At 35.7% G+C, this 25157-nt stretch overlaps 1 protein-coding gene across 2 annotated transcripts in view; it reads right to left on the reverse strand.

Annotated features, from left to right (window-relative positions):
• The window catches only part of KCNT2 (potassium sodium-activated channel subfamily T member 2), a 354431-nt gene that overhangs the window by 1608 nt on the left and 327666 nt on the right, over positions 1-25157 (reverse strand). For both annotated transcript variants that reach the window (XM_012929978.2, XM_058668959.1), the window contains 2 exons: positions 14956-15247; positions 4647-4731 (listed from right to left, as the gene is read on the reverse strand). In XM_012929978.2, the coding sequence (XP_012785432.2) occupies positions 4647-4731; positions 14956-15247 (377 nt within the window). The remainder of the gene's footprint in view (positions 1-4646; positions 4732-14955; positions 15248-25157) is intronic.

A 25157-nucleotide genomic window follows, 5' to 3' on the forward strand; every position in this document is an offset into this window, starting at 1 on the left:
GAAACTTGGTGTCCTACTTGCTATTTCGCTGTCTATGCACAATGCTTTATAATTACTTGAAATATCGATAGCATTGTAGATCAATGAGGAAAACTAATAGTGCACATTAAGCTTTTTAACACCATATCATATAGTGATTTATCATTTTTAATCAAATCAATGATGTGCATTCATTTACAATGAGTTTCTGAAGTTAATATTTAGAAAAATACAAAAGAGGCAAGTGCAATCCATTACCGCCAAATTCACCAATGCAGTAGCAAAAGTTCCTTCCTTTTTTAGTCTCCCAACCAGAACTCTGAGTGCCATAAAGGAAATACTTTAAACTCTGTTGCCATACACTACTTGTCATGGTAGGCATATTTCATGGCAATTGATCATCGCTCCACTTCTACTGAAATTTAATTTTCTCATTGCCACAAAAATGTATCGCTTTAGTGATGTGAGCACAGATTTTGTAATAGCAGTCAGGCTGATGTTTTAACTTGTAATTAACAGACAGTGAGAGTATCTGAAAGACAGAAAATCTTCTAAAATATTGATCTATATGCTATATTGTGACATGTTATTTTAACTATAACTTTTAGCTTTGCAAATTATTTGAAAATATAAACATAACAAATTTTATGCAAGATGTAAGAACTTGTTCACAGACTGCAAGATTAATATTGTGTTAAAGTAAGTATAGGAAATAATTGTGTTAGACTCAAGAAATTCAGAATTATGAAATATAGATACCAAAAGTCATAACTAAGTATATAACCGTACGAGAAGTACAGTTATTTGAGAAAGAGAAGTTTGGTAGTAATAGAGATACACTGTAGCAGTCATTTAAAACTGCTTATAATTATGGGTTTAAAGGAATGAAGACATGTATAAATGTGGATATCAGATTAAAAAAAAAATCTATTTTTATTACAGTTACACAAATGAAGACTCCAGGATGGGTAATTGAAACCTAGATGCACCACACATTTTAAAGAAAAGACCTCTGGGGCCAGCACCATGCCACACCATGCGAATCTTTTGTCTGCTACAGCTGGCATCCTACATTGCCTCCAGTTCATATCCTGACTGCTTCACTTGCAATCCAGCTCTCTGCTTATGTTCAGGGAGTGCAACAAAGGACAGCCCAGCTCCTTGGGTCCCTACACCCACAAGGGAGACCTAGAAGAATCTCCTGACTTCAGACTAGTTCAGCCCCTGCCATTGTGGCCCTTTGGGGAATGAACCAGCAGATGAAAGATCTTTCTCTCTGCCTCTTTATCTCTATGTAAAATCTGTCTTTCCAATGAAAAATTAATTAAAAAGAAAGACATCCACACATTCAACATCACTCTTAGATGGATTTTTGAAAAGGGCTTAGAGCCGTAATGGCTTACATTGCTATCCCTCTGCATCTCCAAAGTTCCAATACTCTAACCAGTATTATCAGAGACCAATTTTTTTTGAAAGATTTATTCATTTTATTACAGCCAGATATACACAGAGGAGGAGAGACAGCGAGGAAGATCTTCCGTCCGATGATTCACTCCCCAAGTGAGCGCAATGGCTGGTGCGCGCCGATCCGAAGCCGGGAACCTGGAACCTCTTCCGGGTCTCTCACACGGGTGCAGGGTCCCAATGCATTGGGCCGTCCTCAACTGCTTTCCCAGGCCACAAGCAGGGAGCTGGATGGGAAGTGGAGCTGCCGGGATTAGAACCGGCACCCATATGGGATCCCGGGGCTTTCAAGGCGAGGACTTTAGCCGCTAGGCCACGCCGCCAGGCCCCAGAGACCAATTTTTAACAAACCATTGCTAAACCTTCTACTTGTAACTTAGATATATTTCAAGACACTTTTCAAACTTATCTTGGGTCAGATTAATTTCTGCTGTTCATTTTCCCAGTAATATTTTGGAACCCATTTCTTTCTGTGCTCTAAATCTTAATATGACCTAGCCAGTCAATATTTCTCTGTGTTTTCTACTTATGAAATGCTTTGGAATCTTTTTCTTGCAATCAGCAATTTAAAAAATCAAGTATTTTTGAAATAACTTTGACTGAGCTTTCCCTTGGCATATACTTTGCTGCTCTCTAGACTTTGCCATTTAGCACTTTTAAGAATTATTCCCTGAACAGTCAACACTGCTATTTAATGTATGTATTTGTGTTTATTTATTTATTTGTTGTTTGTTTTTTAACCACATAAAATGAAACCTTTGTGTTGGACACCTCTTCCAATAACTAACCCAATCATCAAGTCTTCATTTTCTTCACAGATACAGTAGTTTACCTTTACAGTTCATCGTGTGGATGCTATGGCAGACTTTTAGCTCCTCCCAGCTTCCCTGCTTCAATGCCATATCCAAGTTAATTCATCCTGTCAATCAATTATACTACTCAGCTCCTTTAAAAAAATTCTACCCTTTCCACTTCAACCAAAATTTCTCACCAACCCATAAACAATATTTTAACTCTTTACATACAAATTTTTATTTTATTTTTTCCTTAAAAGATTAAAACTTGATTTAATAGAGTGACAGAGCGCCCAATGTGCAGCTCAGTGTCTACGTCCTCAGTTTGCATGTGCCTGAATCCCATGTGGGCGCCATTTTATGCCCTGGCCTTTCTATTTCCCATATAGCCTCTGCCTTATGCCCTGGGAAAGCCGTGGAGGAGACCCTGCACCCACACGGGACACCGGAGGAAGCTCCTGGCTCCTGGCTCCTGGCTTCAGATCAACTCAGCTGCGGCTGTTGCGGCCACTTCACGTGTGAAACAGCAGATGGATGATCTTCCTCTCTGTATCTCCTTCTCTCTGTAAATCTATCGTTCCAATGAAAAATCATTTTATTTTTAAAAAAAGAATGAATGACAGAGAGATGGAGAGAGAGAAAAAGATCTTCCCGTTTGCTTGCTTATGCTCCAAAAGGCTTTAGCAACCAGATTTGCACCAGCTCGAAGCCAGGAGCCTGGAACTCCATCCAGGAAAGGGCCCTAAAAGCTGGGTCGGTAATCACTGCCTTCCCACAGGCAAGGACTAGGAAGTGAAATAGCCTGAGCTTGAATAGGTACTCTGATAATGGACATCAGAATCATGAATAGGGACTTCAATGCTATACCACAACATTGGCCTTTTTCACGATCTTTTTGAAATAACTTCCCATAGATGGTATCTTCATCTTTGCTATCCCTTTATGAGACTCCTCATTTAGTGACATTTTCTTTTAATAAAAGGATGTGATTTCTTGGAAGGCTAAGAATTGGCTCCAGAGGCACTTACCCAAGGTGTTGGTCATGTTTTGAAGGATGGATTCATCTTTCAGAGACGCATATAATTCCCTTAATTATGCTTTTTTTTCACTCACATGTGAACTTTGTTCTCAGTCTTCAGTTCCGGTCCATTTACAAAACAGCCATAATGAAGTAGAGGAACCATAGGAGTGATCATGGCACACTCCTTCAAAGTTTCCATTCCTATGTTTCTCTCTCTCTTTTTTTCCCACATTTTAATTTTTCTACTTTCAAACCACTAGCACGAATTCATTTGATGCTTTGTATCACAGAATATCTCACTCCTTATTAGTCTCTGACCTCACTTTCCTGATTACAGAAGCAAACACTGTGTGTCCTTACCATCCACAATTTCTGGCATTTGGAGGGAGCAACCCTTTGTGAGTGTAACCATGCCGCACAGTCAGGACATGATACCTCAAGAGCAGATTCTCTCTAGGGATTCGATGCTAAGGTTCTATCAACAACTGCCAAGGACTTTTCTAAATCCTGGTCAATTTCTTGTTTGTATGTGACTAAGCACTGCCTATCATAGATAAAGTACTGAACTCTTTGTTTCGTCACCCAAATTCCTTTCAGAATCAGGCCTGTGTTTCCAATGTTATGGTTAAAAATAAATACATTATTAAAAATACGAACTCCAGTCAATCTTCCAGCTCAAATACTTTCTGCAGTTCCCACGTAGAGTGTTATTCACAGACCATACTTTACATTGCATAGTATCCTCTGTTCTCTACCAATAGTGGTCATAACCACTCTTCAAAGTTTAGTTCAAATCTGACATCCTTTACAATCACTATAAACCCTAAGGATGTCTTTCTTTTAAATTCAGAAAAACATTTTCTATGCTATCCATTTGATGTGTAATTTGTTACCTTCAAATTCTATTATAATTCCATTTTAGTTGTAATTTTATAATCATATTAACACTTGGAAATCAGGGGAAATATTTTAGCCATCTTTAGGGTAGTGCTATTTTAAAAATCTGTTTTTTCAATGGGTAAAATTATTCTGATAGATCTTTTCCTAGTAAATGCTTCCTCCTGTTTTATTTTCGGGTTGTCAGGACTTCTGAGTCAGTTGGAACTTGACAATATGAAATATCCACAATTTCTTTTGAGTTGTTCTCTAAAAATTCCACTAGGTTTCTCTCATTTCTCCAGAAATACTTCAGTTCACAGACTATAATTTATCCCTATGTTCTCATTTTATGTGACTTTTAAAAAAACAATTCTACAATCTTTTTAATACTATTATACTAAGCACCCATTGAATCCATTTGTTATTGAATTAGAGATAAGAAAATAACAGTCTTCTTAAAATAAGAGTTAAAAATATAAATTACTATTTTCCTAAAATGATCAACTTACACAACATCATTCAGCTCTAGTCTCGTATCTGGAGATGGATTAATCAGGATGTAGGAGAGGGTACTTTGATGATCATTCATTTCATCTAGAAGATAATTACAGAAAATTACAAGAGGCATTGCATAGCAATTTATGTTCAAACCACTTAACTGTCAGTAAGAACTTGCTGTAGTTTCCCCACAGGCAAATTTGGTATACAAGATTGACTATTTTCAAATTACTATTATGGAAATATCTGTCAACTTCCCATTTTTTTGTTCCAAGACAGCATAGAAACAAAGTTCCTAATTTTATTTGGAGCAACCAAAGCTCTATTCCATCCTTTAGGCTACTACTATGCTGAAAAGAATGTTGTGGTACTGAAGAAATGACTCACAACGTGTTTACTTATTATACCTTATACCTAACAAATAGTAGTCATATCCCAGAAAAGAATATTCACATAGGGATTTATTTGAAAAACTCTCTAATTGGGCTATATTGTAAAATATGTAATAATGTCAACATAGCTGACCATAGCAAAAAAAAAATTGCTCCAGAGAATATATATAATTTTCATAAAATGGTGTTAACTACTATGATCATTTGATAAGAAACGTAACATTTCAAGCTGATATGCAGATGTACCTAACTTTAACTTTTGGAGACAAAAATTCTTATAAGGCACACTAGGAGATAACTGAATTTACCATTAGTTTGTCAGTAAAGTTATAGGAATAATCAGTAGCACATAAAACTTACATTTAAATAAGGTAATGTATCTGGCTGTATATTGGTGGATAAGATACAAGAAATTGTTTAATGCTATTGCATTCAGTTTGTAAGGCACAATATAAAATTCCCAGTGAAACAGAATTTGAATAAGGATTTTGCAGCAGAACTATTTATAAAATATTGCATGTGATGGACTAACTTACTAATGACTTATTTGTTGTTTATAACAAATTCGAATTCTACTAGTAATCTTGCACGCTAATTTGCTAAATATGATATTCCTAACTAGGAATGGGTGACTGACACAATGGATTGAATCTTACACTTCCAGGAAGAATACAATGAATGATCTTTTTCCAAATGGAACTCAAGTCTAACCCACAGCATATTTTATACACAGAAAATTAATAGGATCATTTCTTTTTATAAAAGAAATTTGATGCATGTGCCCTTTTTGAGAAATTTGTTCCTTGTATGAATAACACATTGTAAGACTACATCACAACACTATGAAGTCAGTCTGCAAGAAAATGTCTATTTTATCTGCCAATGTAGTCACAAAGCTCAGCTCCTCATACAATGTGCTGGTGAACTGTAATATAGGAAAATGCTTCTAGTCAGTATCTCTACTCATCTCTTCCACTGATTATCTGATCATCAATTGTATAGTCTATTTCGCTCCTGGAATCAAGGCCAAATCCATTGGTGACCTGGTTTACCTATTAAAAATGTGAAAGCCATCCAGATAATTGGAAAATTTCCAATACTTGATGTAATTATGTAATTGTTACATCCGGACTATGTTCTACTGAAATGGCCTGTTCTTATACTGCTACTCTGACCATAAAAACTGTTGGAAATATTTTGCTAATGTCCTTAATTCAATGAATCCATGTGGGTATCACAAATAACATTACAAATAGAAATAATCATTCTTGATTCTTGCTTTATCCAACATTAATATTTTTTCTTCAGATAAAAAAATGAATTAGTTTATCTGAAAACAAGCCTCAGAGTTCAAAGCCATTCCCTCTCGTTCATGTTGGCTATTGAGTTAATTTTGTCCACTGTGTTCTCTGATGTACTGCCTTGTGGATGATATTCAATTAATATCTCTTTCTCTTTCTCATTCTCTCTCTCTCTCTGTCATTTTGGTGTTTAATAATTAAGAAATGATATTTCTAAAGTAAATCTAGTTGTGGTAACATATGAAAAGCTGAATCAACACCTGAGTCAAGAACAGTGTTACACCAGTGAGAGGTCTGTTGCCTAGCTTCTCTGTTTCCTGAAGCTGTTTTAGTTGTTTAATTCTGAGTAGAGCACTGGATTTTTAAGACTGCATCATACCGATTATCCTTCATCATAAAAGGCACAAGTTAATCAACATACTGCATGATTATGTAACATATTTCCTAAATAAACCCAACCTTTGTAAATTTGGCTTAATGGATCACAGAACTGAGTGCCTATAACAAAAATGTCCACTAAGGGAATCAGCAGAGAATATACACATATATATATGTATATATATCATAGACTTACTGGTAACAAAATAAGAAAGTAGCAAATAGCATTTAATGATTTTTGATAAATGTATCCCATTATAACAGCCACTATCATGATTATAAGCTTTCCATAATGTTAACAGGTTCCCTTGAAACTTTTTGTGATTCGCTTCATCCTCTTTCCAAAACCATAACAATTACTTATTTCAAAGGGCAATTAGTGCTACTAAGAATCACACCGGGTATTTATTTGTGACACTTTTCCAGTTGTGTTTGTGATGCTCCCATTTTTCCACATGAATCTATTTTCACATTAACAACCTTTCCAGCTGTTTGGAAATCTTGTTGCATGGGATATAATTATTCTATGTATTTACTTGCAATCAACTCACTTTTTAAAAATTTTAAGTTGGTTTCTTCAGCATATATTTGGACTGTGCCTTTTTTAAACCCATCAATAATTTCTGTATTTTTGTGAAATGTATAAGTATTTTATATTTAATATAATCACTAAGATGGTTTAAATTCATCATGTTCCTAAGTTTATTCAATTTGCTTTGTATATAATTTTCTTCTTTTCTTCTTTATCTGTTTTCTTTGGATTAATTGAGGTTTTAATTTTTTTTCCTGTTAGGTATCTGTTTTACTAGTATCTTGGCTATAAGTTTTAACTGTTTAAGTTTTTCTTTTTAATGTTTTGTAGTTCCTCTATGTCATTGCCTCACAATTTCTGTAAAGGATCAAATATAATAATTCAAAATTCTCAGTTCATATGATATCTATTGTGTCTAATAAAGCCCTCTGCTTCAGGGCAGGAATAGCTTATATACTAATATCTTATATCCTTTTATTTTCCTTCACTTTGACTTACTAATGTGATACACTTTTGCTTCTATATGTACTATTATCTCCTCAAAATGTTTATTTTAACCTAAACAGCAAGTTGTCTTTTAAAAAATACAAACATGTATCATCTTTACTCATTTATTCATCATTTATTTTATGCATATTCAAATTTCCACTTGAAATTATTTTTTGTCTTAATAACCTTCTTTAGCAATGTTTAAAGTGCAGATCTGTTATTAACAAATTAGACACATATTTTCCTAAAATGCCTGTATGAACTTTAATTTTAGAAATATTTTTGGTTAGAAGTCTAGGTGTATGACTTCTTCAATAATCTGAAAATGCTTCTCCAGAGTACTTTATTTGCAGAATATCTAACAAGATGTCTTCTGTCATGTCAGGTGTATTCTTCAGTCATGAAAGCCGATGCATATATAGCTCTGCTTTTATGTACAGCTATGTAATAAAATATCAATAACACAAAGTCTCTCATCGTTTGGTAGGCTAAACTAGAAGAACATTGACTATATTCACTGACAGTATGCATGCCTCTATATTGGAAAAAAGTAAACAGTATATCTCCCGCTTCCAGCCTCCCCCAGCCCCAAGAAAGACAGTGATGCCTTTTGAATCAATATATTTTTGGTGAAATCAGAAGAGTGATTATAGATATCAGGTTATTTCTTCCAAGTATTAGTTGTTGGAAAAATATTTGAGAAATAGTACTGAGCTGTGTTGCCTTTTACGCCTTTGCTGTTTTATTCTAGGTTTAAATCTTCAAAGAATTTTATTTGCCTAGGACTTGGGAAAGGTGTGTTTTGTTTTGTTTTTTTTTTAAGGAAAATCATCAGAGAATTTTCAAAGTCTAAACATAAAAAAAGTGAAAGTGTCACTAACAGCCACCAACACCACAGCTACCACTACTGTAACCACTGCTACTAAAGCTCCCACAATCCGCACAGTAAATAACAATAATTTTGTTCTAAATTTCAATTGCTTCATTTGCATAAGAAAGAAGATGATTAAGAACTAAGTCATCATAATGGCTACTAAAAAAGTTCTTGGACAATCTGCCCACATTTTCAGGAAAACGATAAATTAAGAAACAAGGCTTCCTGTAGACCTAATAAAATATAGATATAAGGACTATTGGTTACCTGTTTGTTATTTAAAACGATTCTTTTTATTCTTCTGTTGGCATTTTATAGTTTAGAAACAGCTTTCAATCTGGAACAACTTAGATTAAAACTGGCTAGCATGGGCCCTACATGATAGTCTAGTAGCTAAATCCTTGCCTCGCACCACGAAATCCCATATGGGAGTTGGTTCATGTCTCAGCTCCTTTGCTTCCTACAAAGCTCCCTGCTTGTGACCTGGGAAAGCTGTGAAAAATGGCACATGCCCTTGGTCCCTGCACCCATGTGGGAGACCTGGAAAAAGCTCCAGGCTTCTGGCTTCAGATTGGCTCAACTACGGCCATTGTAGCCACTTGGGGAGTGAACCAGCATATAGAAGATGTTTGTCTCTCTTCCTCTCTGTAAATCTGCCTTTCCAATTAAGCAAAAGCAAAAACACCAAAGCTGGTTAGCACCATAGCAGCTGTTCACCTCAGAAGATACACGTTCCAACTATTCTATTAAAAAAAATTCTGAGTTCATCATTAACACCAGCAGTTACAGGCTAGTTTTAGTGAATGTGAGATGTAGTCTAAATAGACTGTGGAAGAACAGCACTGGTTATTAACCTTTAGTGGTTGAAAACCATGATGTTAAGAGGGATAGTGGCTTACCCTCCAGCACAGCTAACCAGCACACAATGCTAGGACCTTGGAGCAAATATGTGTTTAAGGTAATTTTTCAAAAAAAAGAAAAACCAAAAAGAACTTGTTTTATCGTCACTTTGGCTACTTCCCCATAGCATTCGGTTCTTCACTTTCATTTTCCAAACATCTCAGGGAGAGGTGTGTGTCACAACTGAATGGTTCAGGTCTAGAAATTGTGAGCAGCCCTGCAAAGTACAGTATGTAACATGCTCAGCAGATCTAAATGCCAACTACATTTGTGGTGAAATATACTAATATTCACAATAAATGAAATAATTAAAGTACACAAATGGTTATGACATGCAAAAAAAATTTTTACTGAGTTATTTAAAAACTTGATTTTCAGATTTTTGCATTATGAATTCCATGTGAAGTATTCTGTACCTGTGTCCTATTCAAAATTCTTTATGTAGAGTATATATCTATCTCAGAAAACATTAGTGGTGCTAACACATTTCCCTTGTCGTATGTCAGGGTTATTAGCTTCTCCCTGCTATTCACTTTGACCAGTACATTTAATGAGTTAAACCTTGATTTCCATCCCTTAAAAAGTAAACAAAATATGTCTCTTGCTTCACATTTGAGAATTTTCATGTAATATACATGCAAAATGCATATATGGAACCTTTGTTGTAGGTCCTAAATTTTTTTAAGCATTTTGCTTTCAGAATTTATCTTCATTACTTTTTCAGATGAATTTTTGATTCCCTCAAAAAGTGATTTCTATGACCTCAAAGACCAGAATTCCACATTTATCAAGGCATGGTCAATCGAAGCAAGTTACCACTGAATGTCTTTGAAAGTCTGGTGTTCTTTAGCTATTAAAAAGCTAATGTATTGCTCAAATTCTAACCTGAAATTAGTTACTGAATTATTTAACCACAAATAACATTTCATACAAGCCAAGGCCCATAGCGGCATCTTCTGTAGATGGCAACTTTACAATTACATTTTTTTGGCTAGACAATCTAGAAATAATTGATCTTGTAGCTATGACAGAAATGGTTGTTGTATAACACTACTGACTTTTTTATTTTGAAATAATTTTCAAGTGTAATAGGTATTTGCAACCAGGTGACTTTTAAAAATGCAAGCTTTTTTAGATACTTTCTTTATAATTTTATCTGTTTGGAAAATTTGTTTTCACTTAGATAGCATAAAAACAAACTTGTGTTATATGATTTATAAACCAGCATAATTCTGCAAGCTTGACATCTTTTCAGGTGATCTCATGCCAGAATGTTGTTGAAAATTCAATTCAGAAGTAAAACAGAGAAAGAAAATCCATGGAGGGATATTACAATGCAATGTTGAACATAATAAATGTTTTGTATTTGATAATGTTCTCTGACAGGCACACTTGAGAAGAAATGCATAAGTCTAAGGTGATAACACGAATATGCACTGTGTAATTTGTATGCACGTGCACACAGCTCTGTGTGTGTGTGTATCTGTTTGCCAGTCCACCTGTTTATTTACAGGATAAACAAGAAAAAAAAGAAAAAAACCAATTTGATTTTTTTAAGGGAAATGGAAGAAATAGTATTAAGAGAACAGGAAAATAATCCTCACTGTTTTTACCTTGGTGTTATAAGTTAACTATAAAGTTAATTTGGAAAAAGAAACAAATGGCTAATGAAATACTGAAAAATAAGACATCTACGGCACATAGCTCCCTCAGATATTAAATACACCTAGTCTCTATAGTTGAAACAATGGATACTTGTGCCTGGACAGACAGGCTTATCAGCTCAGAAGGTCTAGGAACAAATTCAGTCACATATGCACATGAAGGATCTAACAAAAGGAGCAGCATTTCAAAATTAAATATTAAAAATTACAGTGGAAAATAATAAATTCTTTCCTTCTCATATAATACCAAAACATGTGAAACCAAATAAATTATAAAAGAATGGGTGAGTGGCAGCTACTTGGGATACCCATATTCAACATCTGAGTGCCTGGATTTAGTGCCAGCTTTGCCTCCAATTTTAAATTTTGGATAATTCATACCCTAGTAGTCAACAGTGATGCTTCAACCACTTGGGTCCCTGCCATCTACTTACGAGAACTAGATGATTTATGAAGCCATTTGGGGAGTGAACAAACAAATCATTCTATTCATTTTTCTCTTTCTCTTCTCCCTTTTTTCAACTGAATAACTAAAACCTTAAAAAATGAAAATATTTTAAAGTAATGTTCATGTTACCATATATATCATGTATATTTTAAAGTTTATAATCTAACAAATGGAAGTATAAACTATGATTTAGAAGGGAAAAAAGATTACCATGAGGCACGGAAGAGATTATGTGATGGTGATAGTGATTCATGTTAAATTTTTCCGACTGTATTTGATTGTATTAAGCTCTGTGGGGCTGTCTAAATAGCTTGCATGAGTATAAAAGAAAATTTAATTTTACAAAAACAAATCTCTAACACAGTCTAACCCAAGTTTATATCTAGTTGTGATAAAATTACAGGAAGAAAAAATATTCCAAACTTAAAATCAGAATTTGTTTACTATGTAGCCCTGTTGGGACATATGTGAAATTAAAGAATGTATAAATAAAGGGAAATATATTTTACCAATTATATTGTTGACACTGACATTATATTTTTATTCTAAATGCTTTTGTATTCCTTGAAAACATAATATGATAATATTGCAATTCTTCCATTTCCAGTGTTTGGCATAGTAGAAAGGAAGTGCTGATACAAGATAAAGTTAAATTAAAACCCTATAGCCCTGGATTTTAATTTTAAGCATCTGTGTGAAGTTTTGAGATATTTTCAATCAAGATTGCTAGCAATCAATTTAATTTTAGCTCTGTCTACTGAAAAGGCTGAGACAATAACAAACTCAGTGAAAATGAGCACTGATTACCATTGTGGATGGTCTTGAATTAGCACTTCCTATTGAAAGAAACTGGGCATCCTTGGAAAGAATAGATATCACAGGGTAGGAGTACAGGTTATCTATCAAAGGCGACTACTGGCATGACAGGGATCAAAGGTGGGCATGGCGGGAAGTGGTTAAGTCGTCCACTCCCTGCTAATTCACCCTGTTGAACAGGAGATGGTGTATCATCCCCTGCTGCCATCCACGTGGGAGACCCAGAAAAAATTCCTGGCTCCCAATTGTGGCCTTGGCTCAACCTGAGCTGCTGTGGTAGCTCAGGGAGTGAATCAACAAATAGAATTTCTTGCTGTCTCTCTCATCCTTCTCTTTCTTTTTTTCAAACATTTAATTTTTAATTTTTCCTGACACAATCCTTTAAATTCAGGGATTTCACCTTTCCAACATCCTCTTTCCCATTCCCCATCCTGTTTCCCCCTATATTATAGCAATGGTATAGCCCTTTAATAGCAGTCACAAGTCCATCATTCTATTTAAGTGTATCCTGACATTGGTATAGAAAATGGAAAGCCCAGCAATCCATTGTCTGTCTCTCTGTTGTTTCTCTACTCTCTCTCCCTCTCCCTCTCATTGTCTGTGTCTCCCCACAACTTTGTTTTTCCTTCTTCATTTCTCTATAACTATGCCTTTCCAATAACACAAACTTTAAAAATAGAAAGAAAATTGACTCCAAGAAGTTGAATACTTTAGTCTACAGGCTGACACTAGAATATGAGTCGTCAAAACAAGCCATTGCATTAGTCCCAGTGCCTAACACTATGTGCTGCAATGGTGAGAAGGAAATTCAATGATGTTTGCTGAATGGATTACCTAACGGGAATTAAGGTCAAATGAAGAAGTCCAGAAACCTTTGATGCATTACTTGAAAACCTCCTTTCCCAATAATGATAATAAGGATCAATGGAAAGGGGGAGAAAGATGGCTAAAATGTCTTCTTCTATTCTGTAAAGCCAGCAAATTATAATAAAAACAAATCATAGATAGTATTTGGATCATGGTACTTCATGTAATTAATCAATAAGCTATAAAATTTTCTCTGATAATTCTGCCATTCAGTCAGCTCAAATACTTATGTTTCTAAAAATCAAACAGTTAACTGTCACACTGCTCAGACTCAACCTGGGATTGTATTAGTCAGGAGCAAAAAAAGCACAGATGAGAAATAATTTACCAATTTCTTATCAAAATCAAATTTGCTTAACACATAACTAAAATACTAAAATAACCAAAGTATTCATCAATGCAACAATGTCATCCTATAAAAACTAGAATCATTCTTACTATTATTAAATTGGCAAATCACTATGACTGAACTTCTGAGCAGAATCCTTTTTCTGTTAATTAGATTCTGAATCTAAGATATGATGTGTTATTATATTAAGATGGAATACAGACTTTGTTATAGTAAGTGAAATATGATTATAAAATTTCAATCAAACACCGTCAAATTCTTGAAGGAATGAGACGCTTGTCTAAGCAGTTACATAGAGTCACGAAGAAACATATATACTTCCAGGCATATAGAAGATATTCAGTAAAAATGACTTTTTTCTTTAAAAAATTATAATTTCTCTTAAACTGTAACTGAATAATAATAATCTCTCTTTGAACCCTGTGTCCACTTAAAAATTTAATAGTAAGGATGAGAATGAAAGATGAGAATGAAAATATAATTTCATCCCGTTTTATTCTTCACATGCAGAATTCTGACACTATTTTATCTTTATATGATAATGATACTATCTTTGGTTCATCCTGGTTTACCCCAATTATATGTATATGTCTAAGCAATGCCTTATCTGTCGTTAATTTGCCCAATGAGTTGGCTTTCTTTATCAAACAAAACTCAGTTAGTGATAAATGACACACTCTAAAGGTAACCTTGCATATATTACTTGAGCTTTTCTTATGTGTTCCATACAGAAATCACACATCCAGATTGGAACCTATAGCTAAGACAGATTTGCACTACAGGAACTATAGCAGTATTTGGGCTTCAAATTGAAAGCTCTTGAACATTTTTTTCCGTACATTTTATAGGTATATTTTGGTTCAAATATAAGTGATGCAATTACTTGCTATTGTGTTTAATTTAACTTATCTCAGGCCCTAGAAGAAGATGTAGCTTGTGGGGTGGCAGGAAGTGTTTTGGAGCAAGACAGCTCTGATGTCAATCTCAGCCAATTCACAAGTTACTTAACTTAGTTCCTTACCTCTGAAACGGAAACAGGAACTAACTCAGAGCTTTGAAAACATTATAGTCGAGATAATTCATGTAATGGTTCATCTTTATGCATTGCAAAATAAGTTTAAAAAATATTTCTAGCATTTTGGTTTTAACAGTAAAATTTAGATTTTTCCAATGATTGGGCCTGTGTGCCAATTCTCACAAACTTGTCCACAAAACTAGAACACAGCTCTTTATGCAACAAGAACCGAACACAGAGCTCCTCCTGGTAAGAAAGCACTAGTCCACACGCGCAGTGGCTTGGAAGAGCTTACCGTATCCCACGGTAGAGAGCCCCAAGTGCTTCATTCTGTTTTTCACCAGTTCAGCAAGCTCCTGTCTTTCCGACCGCCTGTACAGGCTCAGCCGCTGCTGCGTTATTTTCTCTGCTGTTTTCCCAGAGTGTTTGGGGCCTTTTCTGCTCAGCCTCCGGGCCCACTGCATGCTCTTCCTGCGCAGCAGGGGGTGCTCAGACTGGTCACTGGACGTGGAGTTGCGGTGGTTGCTGCGGTGATGCCCTTGCTCTTTGGTGTCCTCCCACTCTTCCACACTGATAGATATTTGAGACTTCAAAGGAAATGGGTACTGATAATTAGATGATCAGTAAAACCATAACCCTCAATTGATGTAATATGCTTTGGTGAAAATCTTGCCCTACTTACGCTTGTATAACTACCCACGACAATTTTCATAGAAAGAGCAAAATTATAATTATTAATCCTATATTATTAGAGCATGTTTTCCTGAATTTAGATATTAAACATAAAGTATCTGTATCGAACAGTACATGTTTTAGTAAAAATATTTAATTTTATGCATGAATATATTACTAAATGTGACTGTTAACAATTATTCGAAGCATACTAATAAAACAAAAGGTTTAATAATAACTATGTAAATAAGGAATATGTAAGTGAGTTTTTAATCATTTACTAAAAGAATTCCACATACAATTTAAATATTTCAAAACATGTTTTATTTTTTTAAATTAATATTTTAAGGCTTTTCAAATTTTTGCTCTTTCTAAAAGTGGCACTGGAATAAACTTATAAAGTGTGATTTTTAAAATGTCATGGGCACAAGAAGAGACAAAAAGCATTTTTCACATCATGCATTCATTACTCACCATACAAAATGCTTTTTTTATTAAAATATGAAATATATTCCAGGGATTTTTAAAGTATTCTCAGTGAAAATAGGTTGTTAAATGTTGATGTTTCACAAATGCATTGTAGAACTCACAAAAGCTTACCCATGCCATTCTCCTCAGGAGGAACAGTGAACACGCTCATGAAATCTAGTTAGGCTTACCTTTTTAAACTGCATCTATTTCTTAATGTAAGATGTTCTCCTTACATCATCAAACTCTCATCAGCAAAGTTTACCATTTGAATAAGGCTTTCTGTACCAGGAAGTCTTGTGAATACCAACACTCAGACAAGCCAAAGGTTTCCCTTCTGAAAACATGCACATGCGCCCAGAACAGCTCCCCTGAACCCCGCTGTTCCTGAGACAGCATTCATCAGTCAGCACACAGCTGTTTCCTTTGTGTGGATGGAATCCTGAATGCCAGCTACAGCATGCATGTATTGTTGGCCTCCAAAATAATAGAATTTAAATTACCAATTTAAGTAAGGTCAGGAAGTGGCTCCACTAAAATCCTTTAAATGTGAATATAAATTATGGAGGCTTAGTCAGTGCCTTGTATACCGTTCCTAGCAGCAAGCTATGAAATTATCCTCACTTAAATTCAACCAAAAAATTAAATATTCATCCACATTTATGTTATAGAATGACACTGTCTTACTCTAATGTGAGACATGTTTTGTTTAACCTTCATGTCTTCACAATGACATTACTTAATTGGAAATAAATGCATTTCATCTGCTACAACTTAGTTTAAAATAAAATTTCCTAATATACATTAGCAAGAACTGGAAATCTTTACAAGATATCTATTTTCACCTTCTTGGTAATATAATAAAAATCCTCTTCTATGGAAGTAAAAAAATATAAACTATTAAGTAATATCTGCTATGATTTAAGGAATGCCAACCTTTGTGCACAAATTTTTGTGTGCTTCATGGGAAAAATGAGGTTATATTAGTTTATTCATATTCAGACACTTGTTTTCAGAATTTAAACACAATCTTATTTGAGATAATCTTCAAGTACCGTTTTCCATCTTAAAGTTTCAATTAGTATATTTAATTTCTACTAAAAGTGTAGAAATAATAATCTTGAGTGACCAAGTACTGAAGATATTAAGTTCTTGTAAAGTCATAAGCTAACAACACTTTAGGTGGGGAAATGGGGATTCCGATTCCTTTCAACATAGTCATTGTAATGCGGTGGGCTAAGTTGCCACTTGGGATGCCTGAGTCCCATTCAGCAGTAGCTAGGATCCTCTGTTTCTTACACAGCTTCCTGCTAATGAACCCGGGAAGGCAGCAGGCTCAAGTACATGGGCCCCTGCCACCCACGTGCAAGCCCATGATGGGGTTTGGCTGCTGACGTTAGCTGGCTCCAGCAATGGCAGTTGTGGGCATTTGGGGAGTAAGCCAGCAGATGGCAGACTTGTTTGTCCCTGTGTCTCTTTTTATATTTATCTGCATTTCCAATCGGAAGGAAGGAAGGAAGGGACTGTTTCAGGTGTTTCCTAGCTCTAACCCTACCAAGAATGGTCCACAACCTGTATGTAAAATGAAAAAAATAGTGTTCATATTTTACTTCACAAGAATGTTATGGAAATTCACTGATCACACTGATATCTTTAAAAAAATTTAACTCTAACTTCTCTATATAATAATTATACAATATTATATATAATAGGCTTATAACAGATAACTTATATATAATTATTATATAGTAACATATAATATACACGTAATATACATTAATAATTATATAACAGTAATTATTATTATTAATATATCCTATAAGGATTATCATATTAAAAACTGATAATAAGCATTCCCATTTGTATACCATGGATACTGTGCATATGTGTATACTTTTAAAGGAAGCATACATATTAATGTATATTGCTCATGTTATGGCTCTCATATTTCAATGTGGCATCATGATCCAGGACAAAAAGTACAGATAAGAAAACACCACATTACCGTTAAGCAGGACCTGTCCTTGAAGAAAGAGTCAAAGTGGTTGGCTGGTTCAAAGCAAGGGTCCTAGCATCAATCAGGCATGGGATTACAGACAGTGGCTTCACATTAAGCCTGATATTCTTGATTATGAAATGGAAACTCTCCAAAATAAACAACAATAACGATGATCACATTGTCATTCTACTCTAAATTCTGAAATCAAATAGACCCTCCATAAGACTGTATAACAAAGTGCCAGAGCAGAAGGTGTTCACTATATGGCTCATGTTTCCACAGATAGGACAAGAAAGGTAGGAGAAATAATTAAGAGAGATATGTAGAAGTGAGAAAAAGGTTTTAAAGAGACAAAGAATGACTGGCATTTTTGGTGCAGCTCTATCTGAGGCTAACTGTATTTCACAGGAAATCAGAGTTCTATAAACACATTCTTGGAACTAAACTTTTTTAAAGTTTAGTGAATCAAAGAAGGGAAAAGTGTACTTGCAATGAAAGTGAATACTTATTGTTCTGTATTGATTACAAGAGTTATGCTACGTTATGTCTCTCAAATGACACTCTGGTTTGACTTTTTAATACTTTTGTCTAATATATTCACTAACTTTGAAGATCCAGATTCAATAATAATGAATGTATTTATGTATCATGTAAGATGCTTCCATAAACTATATGAAGTTCAGTTACAAAATGAAAATTTGTATGAATATTGCAACAATATTCTTACATATTTAAAATACTGACATTTTCAAAAAGGTCTGCTGTTTTTACAAATGTTGATTAAACAGTAAGATTAAATGAAGACTGAAAACATTTTTTTACAGAAATGGAAATCTTCATAAATAAAAATGTTCATTAAGCTTAAAATAGCTTGATAGCTTTATTGTTTTTATAAGGGCAGAGGGAGTTTGAGTTGTAAAAAACATGAAGCAGTATTTTCTATTTTTGACACACATAGAAAAGCATACATCAAAATGACTTAATTCAACTTCCTCTCCATTTTTTATTGAACAGTTATTCATGTCACAGGTTACTGAGCAATCTATGGAACAAAGTGCCATTCCAAAAGAAATCAATTCACCCAGCAGTTTAAAGTGACTGTAATCTGGACTCATGGCTCCCTCAAGAATCATTTCACAGGCTTCATAACATTCTAGACTGTTTATCTATTTATTATTGAAGACAACTGGAATTGTTAGTAAAGAAGGAAACAAAGAAAATGGAATCACTGCAGAGAAGTTTCTTCCACATTTTGTAAAACAATACCTGTTTCATGTCTCCATTCAAGAAAGCAGAGATTACATGAATCCCTATGAGAGCATCTGGATTTAAATCTATATGCACCACAGTTAGTACAGCTGGGATGCTGGAGAATCCAAAATACACTTTATCAATTTCTGAAGGCTCAGTTTGACATGTTTATGCAAACTGTGATCTAAATCAGACAGAAAATAGCTAGTCACATTGTACTTATATGAATTTCAACATATTTTCAGAATCATAGACTTAAAAGGAAAGCAGTAATTCTTGCAGAATATAGTCTGGAACACAGCAACTGGGAGTCCTGTGAAACAGCACCAGTAAAGCCTACACTGCTACACATAGACACACAGACACACACACACACACACACACACACACACACACACACACAAAACTCATTAAAATCTAGTAGTGATATTCTAAAGGAAATCTAAAGCCTAATTCAGTAAATACATTCCAGTTCAAATAATCATTTTTAAGAACTAAAAACCTGACGTCATAGTAACAATTAATTTAAGCACTTGACCTCACTCCTTATCTCTAAAAATGACCTATTTCACCTGTGTGGTCTCTCATGTCTGTTTCAGCACCCTCAGTGTTGGTAGAACCTCCATGAGCTCACCACTGCATCTCTACAACATTAAAAGTGAACATTTAAAATCCAAGTAAAATATCGACCTCTTTTTCAAGAAATTACATGGCCATTGTTTGCCTCTCTAGCATTTCTACCTAGCTACTTGTGGGTTATTCCTTGCAATTATTTCTGTTTAAACAGAATCTCCATTTTCTATAATTTGTTCTCTCTAAGCTTGCACATTAACATGCACATTCACCCACCTGTTTGTGAGTGTGTTGGTATTTGTGTGGGAAACCACTCCATTGAATCTGCACTCTTCACTTACACTTTCACCTCTGTAAAATGTGAAACTTGGTTTATTGTTTCCCATTAATTTTCAAGGCTGTTACTCAGAAAGAAATAGTCTACATAACAATTTCCTACTGCCTTTTCTATTGCTTTAGGCCAGGAAAAATGTTTGCTTACTTTTTCCTTCTTTGGTACATTGAATAAATTATTGTAATTACTATCTTGAAAATGTGTTATATGTAACTGCTAACTACACAGTTGCTATCTCCCTTAGAACTTCACTAATTTGTGCTAACAAGAATAAGTTGAAAGAGTCTTTGTTCTTGATTTTGTTGAATTTATCTTCTTGTTGAACTAGTAGTTTTAGGAAAGAAATTCATAAGAATATAAATGACAGATGAGTGACATAAATGCTACTCATAGGATTTTCATCACAAGTTTGGGAATTGATTCACTATAAATTCAAGACATAAAGATATACAGTGGCCATGTTCTTTTTATAAACATTCTAACTTCATGTTTGATGTTGATTGCTACATATGATTCCATGCCCCCAAAACTATCTCTGTCCCTTCCTCTCACACCTGGGAAAGCTAACTGGAATGCCTTAGTTCTCTGTCTTTAACCCATGTCAACTCTAGCCAATATCCAGGAATGCATGCTCACATTAGTTCCAACTATTGATCCAACCACCGATCGCGATAAAAGCCAAACTAGCTTCTTTTATGCCATTTTCAAACCATTTCACGTTCATTTTGCAAATGTGCTCTTATTCACTGACAGCCAGATTACTGGTTCTCATCCTTTCATCACAGGCTTTCTTCGAGCACATGTAAGGTCCCCTGATTCTACCCCTGAAGTCTATATCCATCATATCTACAAGAGTTTGATCTCAGCAACTGACACAAAGCTGTGCACCCAGGCACATGCCACCACCCAGTGAAAGTTTTGCCTCTTATAATTTGCCTTCTTCACTACTGGGTTGGGCTGCTTCTTGCAAACAGAATTTATTAAAATTGCAGATGTCAGCAACTATCACTCAGGAACAGAAATATGGATAGGGTTACCTAGGTCATGTGTCTTACTCAGCACAGATCCGTGCCTCATGTGGAAGCATGTGTCTAGATGATTTCAAGACACGAGTCTGAGAGTAGGTGTGGAATGCAGGATTCTTTTTGTGAGCACTGAACGCATGTCTCATCCCAGTTCCATATGTGATGCAAGATCAGACTGGCTCTGTCTGTACATGACTCAGGATCACTGTGGCATGCTCATGTGCAGGAAGAGCTATTACCATGTAGCATGCTATAGCCAATACTCCTAGAGTTGAGTTTTTACTTGGCCACTATAAATAGCCTCTGTTGTTGCTGCCTATGCCTCTGCAGCACCAAATGTCCAGATTTCCACAGTAATAAAAGTATCACAGCACAAAGGTCAATGGAACCTTGAATTAGGTCACCATCACCGTCAGGCAGGCTCATACCCTTAATCATACCTACCTGAGAATCGCTGTAGGAAGAGGCTTATAAACTTTAAATCTGTGACCCCATATATTCAGGTCTTCATATACAATGCTATCAACATTGTTGATTCCATTTTTCAATTGGTACAAATATTGAAGTAATATATTTCACTATTGTGAGTGTGTTCGGTGCAATTTTGAAAATCTCTAAAAACAGTTTCCCCTTACATTAAAATAAACAAAATGCTCATTTATCTGGCTGCACACATGCTACTTCAATGTTACGACATCAGAAAAAAATATCTCTGTAGTCAAGATCCTCACTGCATTCTCAAAGGTTTTGGGGCCATTGTCTAGGATCTGGCTATTTACCTAGGCAGTAGGCACAAGGAGGTTGCTCTCCATGGGGCAAAGACAATTATGAGATTTTTTTCCCTCAGAGATACACACGTAAAAATCATGGCCACAAAGTTGTTGCTTAAATATTGACAAGAGGTGGCAGAAATCTAAGCAAAGGTCATTAGTACAGCATCTCCTGTATTTCTTAAAATACAGTGAACACACATATCCAAACACACACAGTCTCCTTGTCCTTGCCATCCTCAGATAATCAGTTAATGATTCTTTGAAAAGACAATTTCTCTGTTACATGTACTGTCTTTTTATTTTAAAATATTTTGAGAGAATCAAGATGGCAGAATAGGGTAAAGACACGTTTATACAGACGGAAAAACATTTAACCAGGATGAAGCAGAGAGGACATATATCAAGAAATAGGAGAAGACAGAACAACAGCAGAGGGGTACCTGGAGACTGACAGACACAGGAAAGCAGCTGACACAATGGTGTGGTGTTGCAGAAACTGATACTTTAGCACGGCATTCTGAACTCCACAGCAGCTGGAACTCCACCAGCAACCAGGTGGGAAGGGACTTTCACTGGGAGCTTGGGAGGTGAACCCAGTCAAAGAACTGTCCATCCTGCTGGTCCGTTTGATTTGACAAGGAGCAGAGCAGCAGATCTCAGACGGGCAGTGCGAGAACAGAGTGGATTTCACAGTCCAGTCAGCCCCTTAGAGCTGAATTGGGCGCCATTTTGCGTAAGAAAAAAAGGGCAAGGGAAGGGACGGAGCATGCGCTGAGCTGGGAGTGAGCTCATTTCTGTCTTGGTGAATTGCAACAACGTGGCATTTTACTTCTTCCACTCAAAACAGGTCTGGGATAGCCCTTGGATTTGACGGCCAGCAAATCAAGAACCTTAGTGGTTGTACATCAGGCGCCATTTTGGGCACTGTGGCAATAGCTTTGGGACTGCAGGGGACAATAGTGAACTGCGCATGTGTTGATCTCGAGAGAACTTGCTGACGTCAGTGATTGCACTGGTCCCGCAGGAAAATAATGCTGACTGTGGCATCGTACGGGTCAAAATAGGTCCGTGTGGCACCCAGACCTAACCTCCAACAGGTTCCGAAAAGATCAGCACCACCAACAACCTAATTATAGGACACCTGGTGTCTCCCTAGTCCTGGCACCTGCTCCAATTGGAAGTGCGAGAAAGGTTGCAGAGACAACAGTGCAGCCTCAGCACGGTATCACAGGAGGTGGAGATTGGTGAGCCAGGGGCTGGGGCTGTGGAGACCACGATGGAAATCTGACATAAGAACCCAGACCTGGAACTCGCTGAAGGTTGTGGCACAAGTGGCTGCAAGAAAAGCTGTGAACCAACCGCAATAAGTGAAATTGCATTGTAGACCTGTGGATGACAAAGCTTAGAAACTTACCCCAAGGAGAAGACTCTGCTAACCAGAAGTACAATGATCAAGAGCAAAAGAAGAGACAAAGGCACAATGAATATTGCCGCAAGCTCTCCTGCAAGGGAGCAAAACCCTATGCCAACCTCAGAGTTAACTGAGGAAGACATCGAGAAAATGGGGCACACAGAATCCATAAGACTGATTTTAAAGATTCTGATCAACAATGAGAAGCTCATGCAAGAGTTCAAAGAATTTAAGGAAGCAGTAAAGCAAATCAAGGCTGATATTTCAGAAATTAAGAACACAGTAGAGCAAATTAAGAGTACAGTGGAGAGTCTCCAAAACAGAATGAAGCAAGCAGAAGAAAGAATCTCAGAGTTGGAAGGTATTTCCTGTCATCAAGGGGAAGCAAACAAAAAGCTAGAAGCAGAGCTGGATCAGGCCAAAAAAAGTATCCAAGAATTAAAAGACACTATTAAGAGGCCAAATCTAAGAGTTATGGGAGTCCCAGAAGGTGCAGAGAGAGAAGCTGAGTTTGCAAATGTATTTAATGAAATAATAAAGGAAAATTTCCCTAATCTGGAGAAAGAATTGGGAAACAAGTTCCAGGAGGGGCACAGAACTCCCAACAGGCTTGACCAAAAGCGATCTTCACCACGACATATGATCATCAAGCTGTCTTCAATCGAACATAAGGAAAAGATCCTTAAATGTGCACGTGAAAAAAATCAATTGACATATAAAGGAATGCCAATTAAGCTCACAGGAGATCTCTCACAGGAAACTCTACAGGCAAGAAGAGAATGGAGTGACATATTCCAGATTCTAAAAGAAAAAAATTGTCGGCCTAGGATAACATATCCAGCAAAGCTTTCTTTCATCTTTGAAAATGAAATAAAATTCTTCCACAGTAAAGAAAAGCTAAAAGAATTTGCCTCTCTTCCAAACCTGCCCTACAAATGATACTTCAAGATGTTCTCTTGACAGAGAAAAGGAACAGCACCCACCAAAACCAAAGGCAAACGGGAACAACATCCCAGTAAAATGACAACAGAAGACTAAACCAATGAACAACCCATTGCTAAAATGACAGGACCAACGTAACACCTATGTATATTAAACTCTGATTGTAAATGGCTTAAGCTTAATCAAACGTCATAGATTAGTAGATTGGATTAAAAAACAAAACCCATCTGCTTATTGTCTGGAGGAGACACACTTCAACAAAGATTAGCGGAAACTATATCACATGGGTTTTGTTATTCTCTGTGAGTTTCATCTCTTCAAAACACTTCCTTCTGATTAAATCATTCAATGACTCGTAGATCACGCAGTGGCATTATCTTCAAGAAGGTTCTTGATTTTTATTTCTTCAGCTACACATTAGTCATTTAATAGCATGTTATTTAACTTCTTGGTGTTGTTAATTTCTTTTTTCTCCCTGATGTTGATTTTGTTTTGTGGCTCTTCATTTAAGGGGATGTATAGTAGCTATGTAATGGAGACTGTCATGTCTAGTAACATGTCATTTAACTTCAGGCATTGTAAATTTCTATTTTTCTTTTCATTGTTGATTTTGTATCATGACTTTTCATTTAAGGGGATGTACAGTAGTTTGTAATGGAGACTGTCATATCTAGTAACATGTCATTTAACTTCATGGCATTGTAAATTTCCTCTTTTCTTTCTATTGTTGATTTTGAATCATGACTTTTCATTTAAGGGGATGTACAGTAGCTGTGAAATGGAGACTAACATTTAGATGTGAGGATGTACTATGGTATGCATTTCTGCTTCCAGACAAAGATGGACTCCCAATGAAACTGTTTACTATATCTTGACAATAGGATTCTGGACTCTCTGCCATTGTCCATGCCCGCAATGATGGACATATGACTGAGTATGAAGAACTATATGTTAATAATGATATAGAGGAACGTGGGGGAGGGAACTGGGGAGGGGATAAGGGAATATGAAACTGTACTATAAAATTATAACAATAATAATAATATATA

Source organism: Ochotona princeps, chromosome 10 (genome assembly GCF_030435755.1).
Source record: "Ochotona princeps isolate mOchPri1 chromosome 10, mOchPri1.hap1, whole genome shotgun sequence".
Lineage (NCBI taxonomy): Eukaryota > Metazoa > Chordata > Mammalia > Lagomorpha > Ochotonidae > Ochotona > Ochotona princeps.